The following is a 23348-nucleotide window of genomic DNA, read 5'->3' on the forward strand; positions in this document are numbered from 1 at the left end:
ATAGCAGCTAAATTAGTCACAGAATAAGGGGAACAGTAAAATACTACATTAAAAATTGCCTCAACGGGAAATTTTAAATCAACTGAAGAGCAATATTTCAAATTTGCAGATGACACTCATTGAGAAACTATAGTCATAGATGTAGCTGTATTCAAAAATTAAAACGGATTATCTTGGAGATTAAAGTTTGGGGACACAAATAACAATTATACTAATACATAAATTCCACATATGCATTTAGGTTGGTCTATTACATACCTTCTCTCTCTTTGGAGCAATGGCATCCAGTTCATCAATAAAAATTATAGCAGGAGCATTTTTCTCAGCCTCTTCAAATGCTTTTCTCAGATTGCTCTCAGATTCTCCTGCAAGTTTGCTCATAATCTCAGGTCCTATTAGGAAATAATTCAGTGAGGTTAACCAATATTTAATCATGTAATATTTAAAATCAACTACTGTTAAGTTTCCCTACAAAATTCAAAAAAAGTAGTCAAAATAAGCAACTAGTGCAAAGATGGCGAAGCTACAAATGATATTCTAAATAAGAGTTCTATTATTCGAGGGTTCTAATTTGTCCTACAAACACAAACCCTCTGCGACACCACCCAAGTGTTAATCTTCAAGAGTAAACACAAAACAGCAAATTTCAACAGGCTATTCAAGCAAATGAATAGTCACAGTCAAGTTCAACACCATTCCTGTCTTCATGTGCACATTTTAAAAACAGGGATCACTAGTTAGTGATCATGAGAGGATACATTGGCTGATTCCACTTCCACCCCCACTTCTGAAGAAAATAGTAGTGCCAAATCGCTCATTGCCTTTGTTACAATCAGCTAACAGCACAAACTAGGTCTCAAGTCAGTTAGAAACCTTCCCGGTCTATTTGTGCTCCAAATGGTGCATTTACCCACTAAGTCTTAAGGAAAACTTCTGGGAAGTATTTACAAAATTAAAGGTTTCACTGCAACTACATAATGAATGTCCCTTCCTTGCTGGCAAAGGTCAGGGGGGGGTGTGAAAGACAGGGAGAGAAACAAAACAGAAATTACAGCATTATTTACAAAGGCTATTTCTGAACAAAAATCTTGAAAATACTAAGAGCTCTACTTAAAAAGCCCATTTATACTGAGCTTTGTTAAGTGAAATGCCTATTTCTGCAAAAGACATAAAGTAAAGAACTTTTCTGAAGTGGTTCAAAGCACTTTGTAGGTTGATTGGTGGTTTGCTAGGGAACTGCTAAATGGTTCTTCCATACTGTCTTATATGCCAATATTAGTAAAGATTAAACTCTGGAACAGATTAATAACTGAAAAGTTAAGAAAATCCATTTGATAGAGGGAAAGATTATTTTGTTATTTGAATCAAAACATACTCCACATACTGAAGGCCCAGTCGCCAAAGGACAAAGCAACAAGTGATGTCTCCACAGGGAGTTTCTCCTTCTACCCTTCAATTTTTTTCCAAGTCTTTTCTTCTGAAGGTAGTAACTCATGCAGGAGTACGGATCAATGAATGCTGGTAGCCTTCAAGCATTTCACTCAAAATCAACACTTGTGCTTAAGCCTAGATAGTAAGTGCCAGCAGGCTATATGACAATGGGAGCGTAGCCAAGCTAGATGCTCAAGATTCACTTTCCAGCAGGGCTCATTGCACAGCATTAGAGTAGGAATCTAACTGATATATCCCTTCTCTACAGCAGGAGCACTGGGGTCACAACGCTCAAGCTCTGTGCAAGTCATGAGTTGAATGTATCTAAGGATTTGGCTGATTTGAGCATTTCACTGAATGAACTAAAGTTCTATGTCCAACGCAGACTCCCACAAAGTCCTCTTTGGTCTAACAAGCTGACATTCTGACTACAAGGTTAGTAACTGGGATTAAAGTGGGATGATACTGCCTAACAACATCCGGATTAACTCATTCACAGAGGAAGTGCTCTTGATGAAGTCCTGCCATCCAAAAGTTGAGGTGGGAACTCTGGTAGCAGCTGTCACGGCAGAAGGGAGCTGCTGTGAAGACCAAACAGATTCCACCAATGGGACATTAATTATCTGATAAAGGGAGGTTCCCCCATTCACTCAACAATTTACCTCAGATATTGCTGCCTGAAAGAGAACACAATGTTTGACACCACAAAAGGAGCCCCAAAGATAATACTGCTATGGGTGACTTAACATCCTGGTGCTGCTACACAGCAGGAATCCAATAACACAGCTAGAGCTAGTCATGCCACAGCTCTGAGGAACTGGTTACTGTTAGCATACTGAAGTAGACAGTCAAGCATTGTTAGTACCAACCAGAATCACTAATCAGTACAGGCTGATGCAGTCCCTTTGGCACAACAATCAGTTGGTGGCTAAAGTAACTAAAGGAGTGTTCACCAAGTTTATATACAAGTACTGTAGCAGCCTGTTGGACTGTTCCAGGTGGCAAATTTGAATGCTTCAGCACCAACTACAACCCTTGTAGCAAACTCACTGAAGATCTGCTGTCCTGGTGTGCCATTCCGGATAATCATATTGTAGTAAGGTAAGCACATACAATAATGTGCCCAGATTTTCCTGGGACTTGCGCTATTGTAACGTGCATCTATGGTGTAGGGACCCTTGAACAGCACAAAAGGAAGGGGAAACTATGAAGTAAGTGACTTACACCATTAAATTATGCCACACTATATTTCCCTGGGACTCTGTCGTTACCCTTGTTGGAAACAGCGGGGTTAATTATCATAGCCCCGACCCCCGTTAGACTTAAAAATAATGGCACTGTTGGGCTTTTGGTGGTTTGGCAGCTGCACGAGTTGTTGCTCTGAGATTAGTTACCTTTAAACAGTTGGCCTGATGCATCTTTGCTTAGCTCCCGAAGAGCCTGATGCCTAGCTGAATGCTGCCTATTTGCAAGTGTTAAATCATTTAGCAACTTCACTCACAGTTTATCACAAAATCGGATGCTAGTAGAGCGTTTAAAAATTGGAATAATTAAAATCAGAGAGAAAAAAAAAATCAGAAATCCTGGCGAACCTGTTTTCCAGGAACATCGGTGTTTTCCAGGTACAACATGGACCATTATTTCACAGACCGGGACAGATTCTTCAGGTATGTGTTTGAATTATCTCAGCGACAAGCAATTGATCCTGCCCGACCACTTCAGAGAAGGAGAGACTGAGTACTTCCAGTTTAGCGAGCTGATCAACTGTATTTGTCAAATCGCTGGATAAAAAATGGGCACGCTACGTCTGATTCACTGCCATGCTTGCTGCGGCATATTGTAATTAAAGATACAAGAAAATATGAAGGAAATTATTGATGGTGAGATCGCATGCTATACCGCTAAATTTACGATGTATGTCGCTGATCTCACCGTTGCAGGAAAATCTGGGCCATTGAATCATAAATGCACACTCATACTTAACACAATGCCTAAAGCCAAGTAGTAGAATTAGACTTTAAATTAAAAAATTGTAACACACAAGCATTTTGATTTTGATGCAGGAACGAGAGCACCATCAATGGGGAAGAAGGTTAGCACTTTGCAGCATAAGAGCAGGAAGGTCACAGACAAAATTAAATCTCAGACAGCACATTTGTTTTTTGCCATTTTTCCCTTGGCTGTCACTCCTGAAGTACATGGAATGCGTTCAGAATGAAACTTCCAGCTATCCTTCAGTTTCAATTGTATTTTGGATATATCCATCACCATAACTCAATGTCACTATATTGACGCACCTATGCTTTCTTTTATCAAGCTTAGATCATCTGGTTCCCAACTTAATATAATACTGGTATGCTTACCCCATGACAAGTACATTTAAAAGAATGAACTATTTATATAAATCTCAAGTCCAAGAAACTTCATAATGGAAGCACTTTGAGTCTTACCAAGGGGATAACATTTTAGCCTGTCAACACAGATGTATACAAACCATTTTAGCCTGAAAATAAAATGGTAGCTTACCATTTATAAGGAAGAAAAATGCACCAGTTTCATTTGCAACAGCACGAGCAATCAGGGTCTTGCCAGTACCAGGTGGGCCATACAACAGAATACCTCGTGGAGGCTACAATGGGGAAAAGGACAGAAACTTAATAACTTAACTAATGTCTCAATTCTATACATTGAATCAATGTCATGCAAAGTACCCAACCTTGATTAAAATAATTACTAAATTCAGGGACTGGATAGTGCAGAGCTCCGGCACTTTTTAAAAATTGTTCATTCTAGAGTTTATGGGCGTCGCTAGTAAGGCCAGCATTTATTGCCCATTCCTCGTTGCTCAAGTAGATCGTGGAGGGCCTTCTTGAACCGCTGCAGTCCACGTGGCGAGGATACTCCCACATTTGTTAGGGTAGGGAGTTCCAGGATTTTGACCCAGTGACAATGAAGGAACAACGATATATGTCCAAGTCAGGATGGTGTGTGACTTGTGGGGAACTTGGAGGCGACGGTGTTGCCATGCACCTACAGCCCTTGTCCTTTTAGGTGGTAGGGATCACGGGTTCGGGAGGTGCTGTTGAAGAAGCCTCGGTGAGTTGCTGCAGTGCATCCTGCGGATAGTACACACTGCATCCATGGTGCGCCGGCGGTGGAGGGAGTGGATGTTTAAGGTGGTGGATGGGCTGCTGATCATGCGGACTGCTTTGTCCTAGATGGTGTCGAGTGTCGAGTGTTGTTGCAGCTGCACCGGTCCATCACACTCCTGACTTGTGCCTTGTAGGTGGTGGAGAGACTTGAATCTGAATCTGGCCCAGACTGATGGAATCAAGGTTTCATCTCTCTATCAGGTACAAAGGTCCAACAGAACATAGGTTTAAACCAGCGCTTCCCAAACTATTTTGGTTCCCGCCCCACAGTAGTGAAGGCGAGCACTCTCACGCCCTCCTATAAACGTAAACATTAGTTATTTGTTGATAACTTACAAAACATAAAACAAAGTTCAATAAATCACAAATATAAAAATAAAACATACTGTTTTCCTAATGGTACTGGCTCCTACCCTACAGGTCTTTACTGTAAAGCAGCGTTTCCCAAACTGTGGGGCGTGACCCCAGCATGAAGAGGTCGGAAAAATAAAATATTTTCAGAAAAAACCATGTTGAGGTGTATCCCAAAGTGAAAACTTTTGCCGAGTTCCCTACATATATAACAGTTTGGGACACGCTGGTTTAAACGATCTCAACAAAATGTCATGGGAAACTACAGTTTGGGTTAAAACACATTTGGGCCAGAGTAAATGGAGCTTTTTCGGTTGGGCCATGACTTACTTGAGTTAGAGTACATGAAGCAGACACTTTGAGTGCATGCCAAACAAGAGTTCAATACCTCTGCATGACATTCTACACTCTAATGAGCACAAAATTGAATTCACCAAAATAAATAAGATGTAAGCTTTTAAAAATTTCTTCTAAAGGCATTTTAAAATATCCATCAAAAAAAAGAGGGAAAGTAACGAGGAAAAATATTAATTCTCTTACCTTGACACCAATAGCTTTGAACAGTGCGGGATGACGAAGAGGCAGCTCCACCATTTCTTTGATCTGAGCAAGCTGCTTTCTGCACCCACCAATATCATCATACCCAACTTCATTCAACGATTCTTCCTCATCCTTCAAATGAAAACAAAAACAAAATCAGATACCTTTAAATAGTTAAAGCCCAAAAGCCCATGTGTCACTGAGGGATACAAAGGAACTATCAGCACTTCCCTGCACACCTAAAAACCATTTTGAATAGTTCCATTTGACATTTTTGAGCATTACTACTTCATTACAGTAATTTATAAAGTTAATACAACATAGCATTTTTTAAAAAAACATCTGAAAATTTAAATTTGCAAAATCTGCAGAACATTTACAAAAGCAAATAGATTTCAAAATATGCATTACAATGAAAACGACAACATCCTCTATTAGCCTTCTGCAACATACGAATGCCCAGATAATCACGTGGGGGGAGAATATAAATTGCCCTTTATATTTTAATAACAATCCCATGACTTTCCCATTCCCACACTCCTCTGGGTATCCTCAGTTTTTCTTTTTGCTCATTGACCAACATAAAACAAATGGTTGAAATTACCATCAACCTACTCAATGGGCTCACCACAGCATTTGCACCACAGCAAACATTGGGGTTCCAAAATGATGTGCCACCTGTTTCACTGTAGTAATTTACAGATTAGCTTATTAAAAGTTTAAGTTTACTTATAATTACTAAGGATACTTTATTCTCCTGTACAAGAAGTCTATCCCCAAAGTACATGTTCCTGCAATGGCTAATCTCACTTAGTTAACTGTACCTCTCGCTTGATGGGTTCACCCTCACAGTGAATGACAGTGTCTGGAGCAACTATACAGTATGGGCTTGGATCGGTTTCCACCACTTTGAATTCCACCGCACGCATTCCACCACGAACCAGGAAAATATCACCTTTAAAGTAAATTCAGATGAATTAGTGGCTATTATTTTGCTAAACAAGATATTCGCAAAATCTGCAGAACATTTACAAAAGCAAATAGATTTCAAAATATATTCTGGTTTTCTTTGTAATTCTTCATCTTACTATCATGAAAGCAAACAAATTGTATTAATACAGGTAGGACAAATTAATCTACCAGGGAAATTAAAAGTTTCAAAAATATTTTCAAGCACAGTTTGAAAGTTCACCTTTCCTTATTGGTCGATAAGCTTCCAGGAAATAAGGTTTGAGATAGACTTCAAATAAGTTTCCAGTAATGCCCTCAACTGTGTCATCAATGGGAAGTACATGGATTCGTTTCCCATACTTTACATCTGGGCATGGCTGAATGCTGAAGACAAAATTATAACACACTTTTAAAAATTACCCAGTCACACTGAGTTGTGCTCCATCCTTCCTAAATAGATAAATGCTTACCTCACAATGTCACCCAGTCTGACTCTCAAGTTGTTGCGTACAACCCTGTTCATGCGAACCTTCTCATCTGAACATGTATCATCTGATAGAACAATACAAACTGTCTCCCGTCTCTTTTTTCCTTTCAGCAATACTGTATCGCCTCTGAAAAGCTGAAGTTCATCCATCTTCGCCTATTGAATTAATACATTTTAGCTTATTAAAGGTGAGACATAATTAGGTAGCATCCAATGGCACAAAATTTTAAAAGTTGTTCGCAGATCTCGTGCTGCATTGCTGAAGGTGAGTTTGAGGTTATGCTGTTGCAAAGGGGATTGTGCTGGGAAATCAAAGTGGGGAAGAAAGGAGTTGTAAAGAATTTAGTAAGAAATCTCCCCAGAAATAACTTCTTGATCAGTTCCTGGAAAATTGTTTTATTTTCACATCTTATATAAATAAATCTCTGCATGCAATACAGGAGAAACCAGCTCTTTACCATTCATTTATTTAGGGTGTGGCTACTTAAACAAAGTTAACATTTACAATTTTAGCTTAATCATTTTTATTTGCAACCAAATCTCTCTGCAAGGTAGCATATTTTTTGGTAAAACATATTTAAATTAAGGATTTTGTTCTAATCTGCCAAACTCAAATACAGGAACAATTATAACTTTTCTCTATATAAACAAATAAAAAAGGAGTTTCTGTAATTATTTAGAATTACAATACAAAGATTCCACTTAGAAATTTAGCATTCATCACATATGTAACATGATGTAAATAACTCCTTGAACATAGTGACCTACGCTGCTCTTTCAAAAATGATCTCAGAAAAATTTGAAGTTACTGCTTTATCTTGTCTTTAAGGTTTTATACAAGAAAAAAATTCAAGTTACTTTCACTGTTTTCATCCCCAGTAACTTTCCACTGATATACCAGAGTGCTCCTGGTCCAAATGGCCCCACAAAACTCAAAACAAAAAAACTTACCTTTTGGAAGAAGCTTCCAGCAGTCCCTTTAATCATAAAATGGTTACAGCAAAGAAGGAGGCCATTCAGCCTGTTGAGCCCGTGCTGGCTCTCTGCAAGAGCAATCCAGCCAGTCCCACTCTCCCGCCCTTTCTCCGTAGACCTGCAAATTTTTTTCCTTCAAGTACTTATCCAATTCCCATTTTGAAGGCCATGATTTAATCTGCCTCCACCACCTTTTTAGGCAGTGCATTCCAGATCATAACCACTAGCTGCGTAAAAAAAGTTCTCTCATGTCACCTTTGGTTCTTTAAATTCTTTCAATTACCTTAAATCTATGTCCTCTGGTTCTTGAAACTTCTGCCAATGGGAACAGCTTCTATCTACTCTGTAGATCGATCCCTCATGATTTTGAACACCTCTATCAAATATCCTCTCAACATTTTCTGCTGAGGAGAACCCCCCAGTTTCTCCACGTAACTGAAGTCCCTCATTCCTGGAATCATTCTAGTAAATCGTTTCTAGACCCTCTCGAAGGCCTTCACATCCTTCCTAAAGTGCGGTGCCCAGAATTGGACACAATACTCCAGTTGTGGCCGAACCAATGTTTTACAAAGGTTCATCATAAGGTCTGCCGGTTAGGTGTCTCAACACCTGGAGAAAATGGAACTATGTGCTGTATATGCTTCCTCGAACGTTGCAATTGGGGTCCTGTAGCAAGCATAGGCCCCAATTTCCATATTTAAACAGCCTCTTGCCTGTTTTAGGTGGAAGTGCTGGATGCCTATTTAAAGGCCTATCTTAAGTTGCTTCTTGCGGGTTAAAGGGTGCATAAAATCCCCAACAGATTTTCAACTGCTGCATGTTTTGGTTGGGAGTTCTGGGTGCTCATTTAAAGGCCTGTCTTAAGTTGTTTCAGGTGGGTAAATGGGTGCACAAGGACCCCACCAGATTTTTGACTGCTGGTCGCCTATTTGTCAGGCGAGAAATGAGAAGCCGGCAGTTGAAAGTCTCCTGTTATGATTGATATCAAGCTTGGCCATTCATAAGAACTTCCAGAAGTTATAGACACAGTGCAATCTGAGATTTGGACTATTGCTTGTGTGGAGAATAAACACCAACATGGACTGGTTAGGTCAAACACCCTGTTTCTGGGTTGTAATTTCTAAGTAATTTTATAGCCTGCTAGCTTGAGTCTCTTCAGCCAACAGTGATAGTTGGGAGGCCTGCATCAACTCAAGGCTCAGGTTTCTCACACAGGGATAAACTTCCAACCGAAAACATTACAGGCATTTGAAATACAGAAAATGATGCTGGATAAATAAGTTTAATGATGTTTTGGTAATTTTTGTACTTTTATGGATATTGTTACAAATCTTATTTCTAGTGCTCAGCTTAATGGAGAAACCAAGATGATGGCCAAAAGGATTTTCAAAACATATTTGGAGCATTTTGGTTGGCTCACTTCAAAAAGAAAATTGGTAGCTGTTGCTGTCTGCCCATTTTTGATTCATAGTTTTCTGAACTTCACGACTGGGAGTTTTCATTCCTGCTTGCTAATTCCTGATGGGGAATAGGAACAAGCCAATCAGTTCCCTACCCGTTCAGTTGCGATGTTGTTCTTGTTGTTTTAGGAATATGAAATTTGAACCAATTATGTGCAAGTGTGACAGTAATTTGCATAATCACAAGCATACCAGACAAAGCATGTGCTGGACAGATCATATGTACACTTTCGCAATCCCAGTAAGATGAAAGAAATTTCAAACATGAGAAATGACTTACAATCTATTTGTTTTAATTTAAATAAGGCATTTGGAGTATGATTTCTGAACACTTTCCAAAAGAATTGGTTGGAGTGTGCATTTCTTCAACAAGAATTTGAAGACAGTGAACATTAACTATTTGTAATACTTTATTTCTTGCAGATATTTAATAGCTCCTGTATAAAAAATTAAATGATACCACCATTACAATAAATTGAAGACTTTTTTATGATAAAGTACTTACAAGTATTTGGGGGTGGGTGAGAAGAGTCATGCATCATTTGTCAACATCACTCAAAAGGGTAACAACATTTCACAGTAGCGTTTTATTTGGCACCTTTTCATTCACTTGCATTTTTTTCACTGAAACAGGGCCCCTGTAAACCTAGAAAAGTTCTACACAGTCAAATAACTTTATGGGAGATTTCTGGGGTGAAGATTTTCTATGGTCTAACAAAATAGATTACAATTCACATAACGCCACAAGAAAAATTTTTTGTATCAGCAACAAAAGAACTGCTGATCTAACTGTAGAATGAATGTGTGCATGCTAGCAAAGTGCATATATGTGGAAGTTGGAATTCTATTTGTTGGAAGGGTTGTAGGGCATAGTAACATCTCGGGGGGGGGGGGGGGGGGGGAGCAGAAGAGGGAAGAGAGAAAGTGGAGAAGGGAAATACAAATAAAACAAAAAATAAAGACAAATAGATAAAAGAACACCAAATTACAGTAGACTAATATTTTACAGTTCAAAACTGAAATTTTCTCCACAAATATAGTTTCAGTAATACCAGAATGAAGCAAGCAGCGCAAATAATACTGTCTGGATGGATGCCGTACATCTTTACTGTCCATCTTAGATTGCAATCATCTGTATGGAATTTGCTCATTTCAAACAGGAACAGAACACACTAGCCTCACAAAAATCCAATGATGCTGGGTGCAAAATTAACAAACCAGAACTAGTAGACAAAATTAACACACCAGAACTAGAAAGCAATAGCTATTAGCAATAGTTAATGTTCACTGTCTTCGAGTTCTTGTTGAAGAAACGCACACTCCAACCAATTCTTTTGGACGAGTATCCGATGGTCCACAGTAAAACCCGTTGATCAACATTACAAGTTAAAAACATTATTTGATCTACTTCACACATAGGTGGGTGCTGAAATGTATAAGCAAAAACTCTGGAGTAGGAGTACTGAGGAGGGAGTTAGAATTGGATTATCCGAAATTTGTTAAGTTTCTAGTAATGAGCACAAAACCGAATGCGTTAGGCTTCTCCTCATTCTCTTAAATGGCTACTTGCAAATTTTCTTGAATAGCGATGCACACGTCTGATATTTCATATAAATTGTACGTAGTTGAAAAAGCATTGCAGTGCCTGAAAATTTAGCAACCATAGACATCTTTATGCAAGCACGACGGGGTCACTTTCAGTATCAGGTATAGCCTTAGGGAGTAGGAATTATTTACATCAGCACAAACACTAGCTTCAATGGCATATCTTATGCAAATACAAGAACGTGTGAATGGATTATTTTGTGGAATATTCTTGTTTCAGAAGCAAAGGTAGAATGGGGTTACATTTGCTGCTGGTGGGAAGGGGGAAGGTAATCAATGCTCATTAGCTCAACTGCAAACAAAATCAAAAAGATTTTCTTGGCCAAATGGGGAGGTTGCGGTGCTTCTCACAATCCCTTCCTGAGGTGATAAAGTTTTTAATTCTCCAATGTTGTTGGCTTGGCCAATTCATTTATGTCCATACAAAGTGTATTTGGAAGTTGCAGTAAAAAGTCCACACCATCAAGCTGGAATTGCTGTTTTAAGGACATCTGAAGTTGGATCATTCCGCTCTCCAGCATCTTAGAGCCACTGAATATTCTTTTCATGCAAGGTGTAACAGCATTGAACATCTCCAGGTTTAAGGAAACACCAAATATAACACAGCAGCATATCATGTTGAAATGCACAATTCCAGCACTGGTGCATGATACTGACACCCAACTCTATTTCTTTGCCAAAAAACCTTCATGAAAAAAGCACTATACCAAATAGCTTATTCAAAAAACTAAAAGGGAACCCCCATAATGTGTATTTTTTTTACAAAAAGGAAACCTACTGTTTCTTAGTACTTCCTTGGCTCAGAACTCTGGTACCAAGCACAGATTCAAAGAAATTAATGGAATATTCTGGCACACCAGCACTTCTGAAAACAAGAAAGTTGTAACAGCTGTGTACAATAGCAGACACCTGAGAAGGGAGTCTCCTTGGGAGCGGAAATACCAGACTAAAAGTTGATGGATTTTTAAAAAAAATCTCCATCTTATTTTTTTTATTATAAAGGGAGAGAGGGGTACATTTTTGCAAGGTCTTCCCCCATCTTTTTTTCCCTCTTCATTAACTGAGTTCTGTAACCTCATAATATTTAAATTCCAGTCTCTGGAACAAAATGTTAACTTAATCAAAACTGAATAACTACCAAGTAAATTCTCCCTGTATATTGTTATTGGACAAAAATTATTTCTGCTACATAGATCTGCCAGCTATCAAAGTACAATCCTTATCCAATACCTCAGAAATTTACGAACATACACAAATGACGGACAGAAAAAGACCTACTGGTCCATCCAGCCTGTTCCACAGTTATGCATCACAACTTAAAGGAATTGCTTTCTGTTATTATATGTTATAAAGCAGCATTGTAAGAGCATAACCTCCCAATAATAGCATTTTTTTTATTTTGTCCTTTCTTTTGCCTGCATAATACCACAATGATCCAATGCATTGCAGTGTCGTACTGAGCCAAACAAATCAAAAAGATCCCAGGTTTGCTACTGTTGCATGAGCTAAGCTTAACCAGCGTGCCATCAGACCGTGGCACCCCTAGGATTGGGTGGTTGGGAGGGGAGGAGAGGAAGGAAAAGCCAGATCACTATCTAGTTACTATTGCTGGAAAATATGTATATGCGGATATCCGGTGAGCACAAGACTAGACTTGGCCGCGACATCTCACAAGCAAAACAGCCGGCCAACATTTGAGGTCACACCATGAAGAATGGCTAGTTAGAGTGTACTGGGAGGCCACTGGCAGCTATCTCAGCTAACTCTACCCCAGCACCTTTCAGGGGATGTCGGAAAGAAAGAACACTCGGAAGGAGACGTTTTAGTTTTGGGTCTTTAAAAGATTAAATGGATATTTGTTTACTACAACTGCACTTCTATTAGCATACCTGAGACAGTGAGACAACGCTGTTGTCTTCATTAATTGCTTCATCAACAATTAATCGATTAGGTCGGTGCTTCTGCTTCAGAATTGCAGTTGACAAGTCATCAGATTTGGACCTACAAAGAATGTTGCATTATATATTAGTCAGAAACACTAACATTCAACGGTACATTAGCATTCTAGAAAAACATTTTGTTGGAGACGTGAAACTTTCACAGTAAGTCCAATACTACTGTGGAAAACACCCAAGTGTATCAGCATAAGCATAATTTTTTTCATAGGCTAATGGTACCAATATTGGTGATAACACACTACATAGCATTTTAGATTATGATAGATTCCGTGCATTACCATTTTATTCCCAGTCAAATTTCAGCTATTTGGATAGATTCAATAGCATTAGAATTTTTAAGATCGACAGTCTATCATCTCTCCTAATAGACCACTATGACAGCATATTAGGATTTCTGATGCTAAAGTTATATTATACCTGTTGAGTTACATTGATTTCCAAGTCATATCACAAGAGAACAAATTATAAATGGCTTTATTAGATTTGGATAGGTGTAGGAAAACTATGTATACAGAAGAATGGAGATGGCCCACGTGCCACTTCAAAATAATACTCCGAATCAAGCAAGATCCTGTTTTGTGGATGCCAGCAGTTATTATATCCTGTTGACAAAAAAAAATCACTTCAAACTGCCATTAAAAAAAGGTAAATCAAACACTGGGGTTCATTTCTAGAGGGATAGAATTGAAAAGCAAAGGAGTTATGTTCAATTTGTATAGAACCTTGGTTGGAACACAGTACTGTGAACAGTTCTGGTCTCCATATTATAAAAAGGATATAAAGGTATTAGAGAGGGTGCAAAAAAGATTCACAAGGATGATACTAGAACTGAGAGGATATACTTATCAGGAAAGGCTGAACAGGCTAGAAAAGAGAAGACTGAGGGGTGACCTGATAGAGGTCTTCAAGATAATGAAGAGGTTTGACAGGGTAGACGTAAAGAAAATGTTTCCACTTGTGGGAGAGTCCTAAACTAGAGGTCATAAATATAAAATAGTCAATTATAAATCCAATAGGGAATTCAGGAGAAACTTCTTTACCCAAAGAGTGGCAAGAATGTGGAACGCGCTACCACAAGGTGTAGTTGAGGCAAATAGCATAGATACATTTAAGGGGAAGCTAGAATAAGCACATGAGGGAGAAAGGAATAGAAGGATATATTGATGGGGTTAGATGAAGTATGAAGGGAGGGGGCTCGTGTGGAGCATAAACGCCGGTATAGACCAGTTGGGCCAAATGGCCTGTTTCTGTGCTATAGTTTCGCTGTAACATCGATGTAAATTCTTACCACCATTCTCCTCACAGCTCTCATTTCACAAGTTATAACTAGGCATTACTAATTTTCTTCTCCACCATTATAAAATTGTAGATATTCTATTGCTGTTTGTTACATTTGACATTCATATATAATGAATAATGAGCCCTAATACAAAATTGAACCAACAAATGCATTAAAGGAGATCAGGTTAGCAAAGATAAAATCCTTATTCACAAATGAACCTAGTCACCATTTCCACTTATACCACGAGGCTTCATGTATTTTTGGTCCTTTGTATGGCAGTTGTGTATTGTATGAAGTAGCAGGGTCAAAGTGATACAGCAAATTTCATGTGGTGTTTGCCTTCCAGAACTACCAGTTTGCAGTTTGGTGCTACGAACTAAAGGTAAAGCCAAGATGCAGCAAGTCCACAGTACTGCTCTTACTACAATTCTCCAAACAAAGCTGTAACAGCACATTGTCTGTGAATAGCAGCTAATAGCAAACAAAGTGTATACTATGCCAGCTTTCTTAGCTGGTGAATGACATCACTTAGGAAGGAAAATGTATTGTACACAAGGTTTTGCTCTGAAATAGAAGAGGAAACGTTCAAGACTGCAAAATACACTACGTGGAAAGTACATAAGTAATAGGTTAGCTTCAGATTTCAGGAATCTTTTCACACACAATTTCTGTGATTCATTGGTGAGATCCATATTTGAACAGATGGAGAATTTTTAACCATCAAAGGGGCAGGTGGCATTTTACATAATGGCCAGATAAAACGGTAAACAATTTCAACATCTTGTCTCAGGGCAAATACTGTCTAATACTTATTTCTGCACCAGTTTCAGAGCAGTGCTAATAAAAATCTATGAAAACCCATTTATTCAGCCATGGATGGCATGTAACATGGGAAGCCAAATGGGGAGAGGGGAGAAAAAGAGAATGACTTTTGAACAAGGGCAATCAAGGCAACAGCTACATTTGCACAAATAGATAGCTATTCAGTTAACTGAAAAGATTCCTAAAATGGGAAGTTAACACACTTTACATACTTTCCATGATGCTTTCTGTAATCTCATACTCCTATTTCAATATATAAAACCTTGGATGCTGTGTAATTTTTCCTTCCAAGACACTGGTCATTCTCTAGCCAAGGCAGCAAATACTTGGTGACATCCAAATCAGATGTAGGATGCAAATCAACCTCATCTTCTGGAGGAAGCATCCCAGTACTCAATGCTTCTTCAAGATGACGTGTCAGTTACTTCAGTGTGAGGAGTATTGAGAAACTTGTATTGTACTACTCTATGGTGCAGCACACCAGTTTAACATGAAACAACATCTGCTCATACATATTAACACAATGCAGCAAATGACATGTAGCATATTATATTCATTATGTCTCAGTTAAACTATTCTGGTTGCCAATTCACTTACATTTTTGAGTTGGCATCTAAACTTATCAGCAATTACACCTCCTTGAATCACAGCAAATTTCCACTTGGCTATATTTTAAAACAAATGTGTTTAGTCACTCAGTCAGCTTCTCCTTTTATATCTTTTACTAATCTTTTTAACCAAAATTTAAAATATGCTATTAGGTTTTTTCTAGTGCTTTTCTCTTTCGAAGCCTGACTTTTCAAGTCTAAGACATTAAGTTCTGTGCACCTTTCAGTTTCACATCAAAAAACATCTGTTTCAGTTTGTCGTGTTTCATCTCGCCTTTCAAGCACAGCATGAAAAAAATATTTGCACCTGAAACTGGAAAAAGACCTCATAAACCAGAGACTAACTGAACCAAGTCTGAAAAGCTTGAGTTTTTGTAACACTGAATGCCAGACTGTCAATTTCCACCTTAAAATACTAAAAAAAATTAAAATTAGAATTTAAATGGAAAGTAAGTATGTTTGTATCAAAACTGTGCAACTTAATTTGGCAGTAATCATTATGGCTCCAGAGGTTCGTGAACACATCTCTTCTTGGATCGTGTTCCCAGTCACAGACGTGTCCAAGCTTTTGTCTTGTCGGGCCCCATAGACTTGTACTATGGCACCTCGTGCATAAAGTTTAAATCCATGTTTCCATTAATTTGCATACATCTCAAGTTTCTCATTATCCACCAATGAGGCAACAGTGCTAAAAACAGCAAACCTCTAGGCCCGTAAAATTCAAATAGGACAAACCAGCACAGAGAGAGATCAGCAAAAACAGGACTGATTCCCTGCACTCGTGGCCATTCATTGAACACTCCTGCCCGAATGTATTCTATGGAGCAAGAGACACTAAGTAAGAAGTTAAATCTTGTAATTCAACTGTGATGCTTCACCTAACCAGTAATCAGGGTATTCTTGATTAAATTACAATTGTATAATTGTTTCCATAGTATCTTTTTTTTTATTCGTTCACGGGATGTGGGCGTCGCTGGCAAGGCCAGCATTTATTGCCCATCCCGAATTGCCCTCGAGAAGATGGTGGTGAGCCGCCTTCTTGAACCGCTGCAGTCCGTGTGGTGACGGTTCTCCCACAGTGCTGTTAGGAAGGGAGTTCCAGGATTTTGACCCAGCGACAATGAAGGAACGGCGATATATTTCCAAGTCGGGATGGTGTGTGACTTGGAGGGGAACGTGCAGGTGGTGTTGTTCCCATGTGCCTGCTGCCCTTGTCCTTCTAGGTGGTAGAGGTCGCGGGTTTGGGAGGTGCTGTCGAAGAAGCCTTGGCGAGTTGCTGCAGTGCATCCTGTGGATGGTGCACACTGCAGCCACAGTGCGCCAGTGGTGAAGGGAGTGAACGTTTAGGGTGGTGGATGGGGTGCCAATCAAGCGGGCTGCTTTATCTTGGATGGTGTCGAGCTTCTTGAGTGTTGTTGGAGCTGCACTCATCCAGGCAAGTGGAGAGTATTCCATCACACTCCTGACTTGTGCCTTGTTGATGGTGGAAAGGCTTTGGGGAGTCAGGAGGTGAGTCACTCGCCGCAGAATACCCAGCCTCTGACCTGCTCTCGTAGCCACAGTATTTATATGGCTGGTCCAGTTAAGTTTCTGGTCAATGGTGACCCCCAGGATGTTGATGGTGGGGGATTCGGCGATGGTAATGCCATTGAATGTCATGGGGAGGTGGTTAGACTCTCTCTTTTGGAGATGGTCATTGCCTGGCACTTATCTGGCGCGAATGTTACTTGCCACTTATCAGCCCAAGCCTGGATGTTGTCCAGGTCTTGCTGCATGCAGGCTCGGACTGCTTCATTATCTGAGGGGTTGCGAATGGAACTGAACACTGTGCAGTCATCAGCGAACATCCCCATTTCTGACCTTATGATGGAAGGAAGGTCATTGATGAAGCAGCTGAAGATGGTTGGGCCTAGGGCACTGCCCTGAGGAAATCCTGCAGCAATGCCCTGGGGCTGAGATGATTGGCCTCCAACAACCACTACCATCTTCCTTTGTGCTAGGTATGTATGACTCCAGCCACTGGAGAGTTTTCCCCCTGATTCCCATTGACTTCAATTTTACTAGGGCTCCTTGGTGCCACACTCGGTCAAATGCTGCCTTGATGTCAAGGGCAGTCACTCTCACCTCACCTCTGGAATTCAGCTCTTTTGTCCATGTTTGGACCAAGGCTGTAAAGAGGTCTGGAGCCGAGTGGTCCTGGCAGAACCCAAACTGAGCATCAGTGAGCTGGTTATTGGTGAGTAAGTGCTGCTTGATAGCACTGGTGAGGACACCTTCCATCACTTTGCTGATGATTGAGAGTAGACTGATGGGGTGGTAATTGGCCGGATTGGATTTGTCCTGCTTTTTGTGGACAGGACATACCTGGGCAATTTTCCACATTGTCGGGTGGATGCCAGTGTTGTAGCTGTACTGGAACAGCTTGGCTAGAGGCGCAGCTAGTTCTGGAGCACAAGTCTTCAGCACTACAGCTGGGATGTTGTCAGGGCCCATAGCCTTTGCTGTATCCAGTGCACTCAGCCGTTTCTTGATATCACGTGGAGTGAATCGAATTGGCTGAAGACTGGCTTCCGTGATGGTGGGGATATCGGGAGGAGGCTGAGATGGATTATCCACTCGGCACTTCTGGCTGAAGATGGTTGCAAACGCTTCAGCCTTGTCTTTTGCACTCACGTGCTGGACTCCGCCATCATTGAGAATGGGGATGTTTGCAGAGCCTCCTCCTCCCGTTAGTTGTTTAATTGTCCACCACCATTCACGACTGGATGTGGCAGGACTGCAGAGCTTTGATCTGATCCGTTGGTTGTGGAATCGCTTAGCTCTGTCTATAGCATGTTGCTTCCGCTGTTTAGCATGCATGTAGTCCTGAGTTGTAGCTTCACCAGGTTGGCACCTCATTTTTAGGTACGCCTGGTGCTGCTCCTGGCATGCTCTTCTACACTCCTCATTGAACCAGGGTTGATCCCCTGGCTTGTTGGTAATGGTAGAGTGAGGAATATGCCGGGCCATGAGGTTACAGATTGTGCTGGAATACAATTCTGCTGCTGCTGATGGCCCACAGCGCCTCATGGATGCCCAGTTTTGAGCTGCTAGATCTGTTCTGAATCTATCCCATTTAGCACGGTGGTAGTGCCACACAACACGTTGGATGGTGTCCTCTATTATTGGTTGTATTGTATTGGTTGTATTCTATGGTGGTATTTGTTAATTGGCTTTAGAATATAGTCATAGGAGTTCCCTCCCTGGTCAGGTTTTCAAATGGAAACCTGTAAACACGCATATGGATATCTACCCTGTACTTAGTTTTTTTTTACAGCTTGCATAGATTTATTTTTAATGCACATGTCCCCCAGGACCGCAAGAAAACCTTGACGTTCTCCCTCCTCATTTCCTCTCCTGATGGCAGTGATTCATATTAGGGTATGGTTCCACAGGCATCAGCAGCCCTTCAACAACTCACCCAAGTGTCCATTATTCATGTATGAATCTGGAGATTATGGTGAACAATTATTTGACAATAGGGAGACATCACAGCTGAGCCCATTCCTATCCTCATCTGACATCCATACACATATGGGTGCAAGAATCATCCCTTATTCTCCCCCACCCCCTACAGCTCAGCTAATTCAGCACAGAACAGGGACTGAACTCGCATGTTGCTGATCTGTGTGACTCTCATCAACGAACCACTAAGGAAGGCTATGTTACCATGAAGCTTTTAATGCACCATTTCCCCATGTTCATGTGGGCTCTTGTTTTCTAGGACAATAAGATTCCCAATCCAATTCCATGAATGTGCTTCCTTGGCCTTGGAGGCTTAAGGTTTTGCAATTATTGCTTTCCCACAAAGTTGCCAACAAAACCTTTGGAAAAGGGAAATCTGTTAGTTACCTCACTGCACATGTTACAATGTTGAAAAAATGTATTCAAGATACTTTCAAATAAATATTACTGAATGATAAGTAAAACAAAACCAAAACATAACATTTTACAGAGTACATTATAAACTCCTAATATGACTTTTATCAGCCAGTCCTGGGGACTTGCCATGATTATTTCCTGAACAATTAATTCCGAAACTGTGACACGCTATATTTGCTGTGGCATGTGATGAGCATAAATCTTCTGTCTCAATAAGGACAAACATTTTGATGATTAATTATAATAAAATTACAGGGCGAGATTTTAATATTTTCAAGAACCATATCAAATTTTCACAGACTTAAAAAAGGTCATAATCACTTACATTTATTTAATTTAGTAATAAGCTTTTATAGTTTTTCCCAACCCTGACTTGTTAAAGAGAAAAACATTAGCATAGGACAGGATATCGAGAAAGTTAGGGCAACAACAAAGGCAAGCAGTTTTCATATTTCTCAGAGTACATCACCTGTAGGGACAGAAACTGGTTTGCTATTAGCCTGAGGACCAGCAACTACTCTTCTCCCCCACTGTTCGATACGTGAAAATCTCAATTTCTAACTCCATGACTGACCAGACATTTTTTTTTTAAAAAAACAAAATCACGACCTGCATCTCACATTTCACTAAGAGACTACGTAATGAACATAAGAATCTTCAGTGACCTGAAGGGACACAGCTGAGTTACAGTGCTAGATCCTGCAATCTAACCCGTTCTCTCGGGTAGAAAAGTTTATTCCAGTTCTGTGACAAATAGATAAAAATGTTACTGGTGTTTGCTTTTTAAAAAAAATATATAAGCCACACCTGACTAAGATGGTGTTTCAAGCAGTCACCTCTGGAGACAGTGGAACTGGAACAGTAGACAGAATAATGGCTGTATTAAAAGAGACACTACGTTACAAAACCTCCATTCTAATTGTTCAAAATAAACTTCTGGCATAAAATAGAACTCAAGGGAGGAATATGAAAACCATTTCCACTCATGGTACTGCCAACAAAGCTCATAAGACATCGGCCAAGCCGACAATTTTTTAAAAAAAGAACAGCATTAAGTCATGGCTTGAAAGTTTGTCTAATTCAATGACAATTTTGGAACTATAGAACTCAATCCTACTTAGGGGAGCTTTCAGGACAATAATCAACTTTTGGTATGAAGTAATATTAAGAGCATCCTTCATTATCATTCAAAGGAAACAAACCAGTTACCCTGATAAATATTTAGAGTACAGTACAAGAACAGGTGATATTTACCACATCTCCAGGCATGAGACTCAATGGGTAATTCAACCTGGGCAGGCTTCACAAGCAGATTATGTAATTAATTTAATTTAAATGTATATTGTCTCTGGTCATGATACCATATAGACAACATTGCACTTCCAGACAAATGGAGGGCTTTATACAAGATCTGCACATTTGGGTAGAGTTACTCATTGACAGGGCTGAGATTACTCCTTGCTAAAGAACTAAGATTATCAGGGATGGGGACATTGGTAGAACCCACTAACTGTGGAGAAAATTAGGTGCTTGGACCTGTCCACTCTGCAGGCAGCCCCAAGATGATCTCAACTGTGCGGCTTGGGGTGAATAGGTGAACCTCCAGGCCTCCGTGATTTCCTAGCTGCATATGTAATTTTACTGCCAGTTATAACTTATCTCATGTGTCCTTAGTTTGTTGGCTTCTTTATAGATAAACAATCATACAAATGTATTATAATACACAAGAGAACACATTACTGTTTAGTTCACAAACATGAAATATCTATAGCTTTTTCGATGACTCATTGATCTGACCAAAATGGATCTACGATCTCATGGGAATTGGGTATATAATTTATTTCACATATCATTTATACAATTTGCACTTCCACTGTATAATTTTTACAGGTAAAATATGAAGTCTACACAAAATTATTTTAGGGTCAAAGCTTCAAGGTTACTAATTAACCATGGTATCAAAGCAAATTAATTCAATAGTGAATTTGTAATTGTAAATGCAGATTTCCAACTCAAAGCGGAAACACTCTCAAGGTATCAATTATTTTATTAATGTTTCAATTATTTCCATCTCTTCTCAATCATCCCAATGTTTAAGGCTGCACATTCCAAATGGCACCTTTTCAAACATCAGCAGATAAAAGCGGAAAGGGGAAAAATTAAATATAATGTACGCACTTAAAAAATAAAGTGGACGGGTGTTACTTATTCACTAAAAAATTGCAGGCTGTCGTGCTTTGGGTCGGGTTGGGTTGTTACATTTTGGGGCTTGAAAAATTAAGAAAAAATAATTAAATCCCATTCTCCTCCATCTCGATCTTTGCAAGATGTCAGCAACAGCAGCGACTGTGGAAACGCTGCGAGGCCCCACAAACTAGGCCCTAAAAAAAAAACCACCCGAGTCATCCTCGACGCTCGGAAGAAACAAATTGCCGCAAATAATTTGCGAAGCGATTTAACTGTCCTTTCGGCGCTGGGTTATCCAGACACACGAGCCGGGGGTGGAGGGAATAACTCAAGGGCAGAATTCAGTATCTTTAAATAAGACAACCCGATCCAGCCTCTCCCAGCTAGGCCTGAATGACACAGTGAAATTGGACGAGGAACAACCCAACCTCTTCCCTTCCCCCTCCCTCCCTGCTCCTTGCTGCAGTGTACGAGGAAAAGCCTGAGGCCTACCGGCCTTCAGAGAGGGAGGGGGCGAGCGGGCGGGAGGGAACAAATGTCTACTTTACACGTCCTTAGCATCCCAGAAAATTCCCCATTTATTTCATTCAGCCCCCCGGATATACTCACTCTCCTCCCGAAGCCATTGCTGATCAGTCTCCCTCTTCGGTTTTTACAGGTGTGCTTAGTTTCCTCACCCCTATTTTACACTTCCGGATGATTTTTTTTTGTCTCTTATATTTTTATTTTTCTCTCTCTCTCTCTCCCCTGTCACTCACTGGTCCCTTCTCCCTCAAGCTCCCGAATTATTATTAAAAAAAATCCCCCTTCACAGCCGCTCCGCGACAACGACGCGTCACTCGGGGCTCACAGCGAGGCTGCCCAATCCAGAACCTTCTTTGGGGCAATGACGTCACCGCCCCGCCCCCCTCCGGGCTCACGCGGCTGCGTCCCCGAAACGGTCTTGTGGGAGGCGGCCTTCAGCTGTCAATCATCTTACCCGGAAAGGGCAAAACGCTACCTTTCTGTTGAGTCATATTACAGGGCTAGAGGTTGCAGCCACTGTTCCATTATTTTGAGGGAGTTGCTCCTCATCTTCTGGCTCCACTTCAGTCCCACGCTTCTGATCTTTGGCCGCCTAGGGCGGGCGGGCAGGCAGGTCGGAGGACCTCTTCGTGGGTCTGCTCCTGGGCCTGGCCAAGGTGGCCATCCACAGGTCCAGGTTGGACGTGGCCCGCGGGGGTGGCGGCTCTGGCACCTTGTCTCTCTTCCGCGGCTTTGTCCACACCTGGATGGCCCTGGAGAAGGAACACGCGGCATCTGCCGTTACGCTTGAGGTCTTCCGCGACCGGTGGTCTCCGCAGGGACTGGAGTGTGTACTGGACATGGACAATAATATTATTTAATTTGTTAAGTTTCCTTCGGTTTGTATGATTTGAGTTTTATTAGTTGCGCCCTTCTAAAAAGGGGGCACTTTTGATAGATTTTTTGTTCGATGACACTGGGGCAACCCAGCATTTGCTTATCATTCTATTAAAAGAGGCATACAACAGCGTTTGTTCTGCGATGATGGCGAGCATATGCATGATGCAGTATTGTAGATCTATCAAGTCGCACTTATTTGGGTTTAAAAAATAAC

The 23348-nt window shown here is 40.4% G+C and overlaps 1 protein-coding gene across 4 annotated transcripts in view; it reads right to left on the reverse strand.

The window, feature by feature from the left end:
• The window catches only part of vcp (valosin containing protein), a 35717-nt gene extending 13143 nt beyond the window's left edge, over positions 1 to 22574 (reverse strand). The window contains exons 1-9 of one of the 4 annotated variants that reach the window (XM_067985350.1): positions 22340 to 22572; positions 20351 to 20396; positions 12842 to 12953; positions 6896 to 7068; positions 6667 to 6809; positions 6299 to 6429; positions 5475 to 5606; positions 3958 to 4060; positions 259 to 392 (exon numbers count right to left, since the gene is read on the reverse strand). In XM_067985350.1, coding sequence (XP_067841451.1) covers positions 259 to 392; positions 3958 to 4060; positions 5475 to 5606; positions 6299 to 6429; positions 6667 to 6809; positions 6896 to 7062 — 810 coding nt within the window. In that variant the 5' untranslated portion in view covers positions 7063 to 7068; positions 12842 to 12953; positions 20351 to 20396; positions 22340 to 22572. Of the gene's footprint in view, positions 1 to 258; positions 393 to 3957; positions 4061 to 5474; positions 5607 to 6298; positions 6430 to 6666; positions 6810 to 6895; positions 7069 to 12841; positions 12954 to 20350; positions 20421 to 22339 lie in introns of all 4 variants that reach the window. The other 3 variants (XM_067985348.1, XM_067985357.1, XM_067985347.1) reach the window with 3 other exon arrangements.
• Between the last annotated feature and the right edge of the window lie 774 nt (positions 22575 to 23348).

The sequence above is a fragment of the Heptranchias perlo genome, chromosome 1, assembly GCF_035084215.1.
Source record: "Heptranchias perlo isolate sHepPer1 chromosome 1, sHepPer1.hap1, whole genome shotgun sequence".
Taxonomy (NCBI): domain Eukaryota; kingdom Metazoa; phylum Chordata; class Chondrichthyes; order Hexanchiformes; family Hexanchidae; genus Heptranchias; species Heptranchias perlo.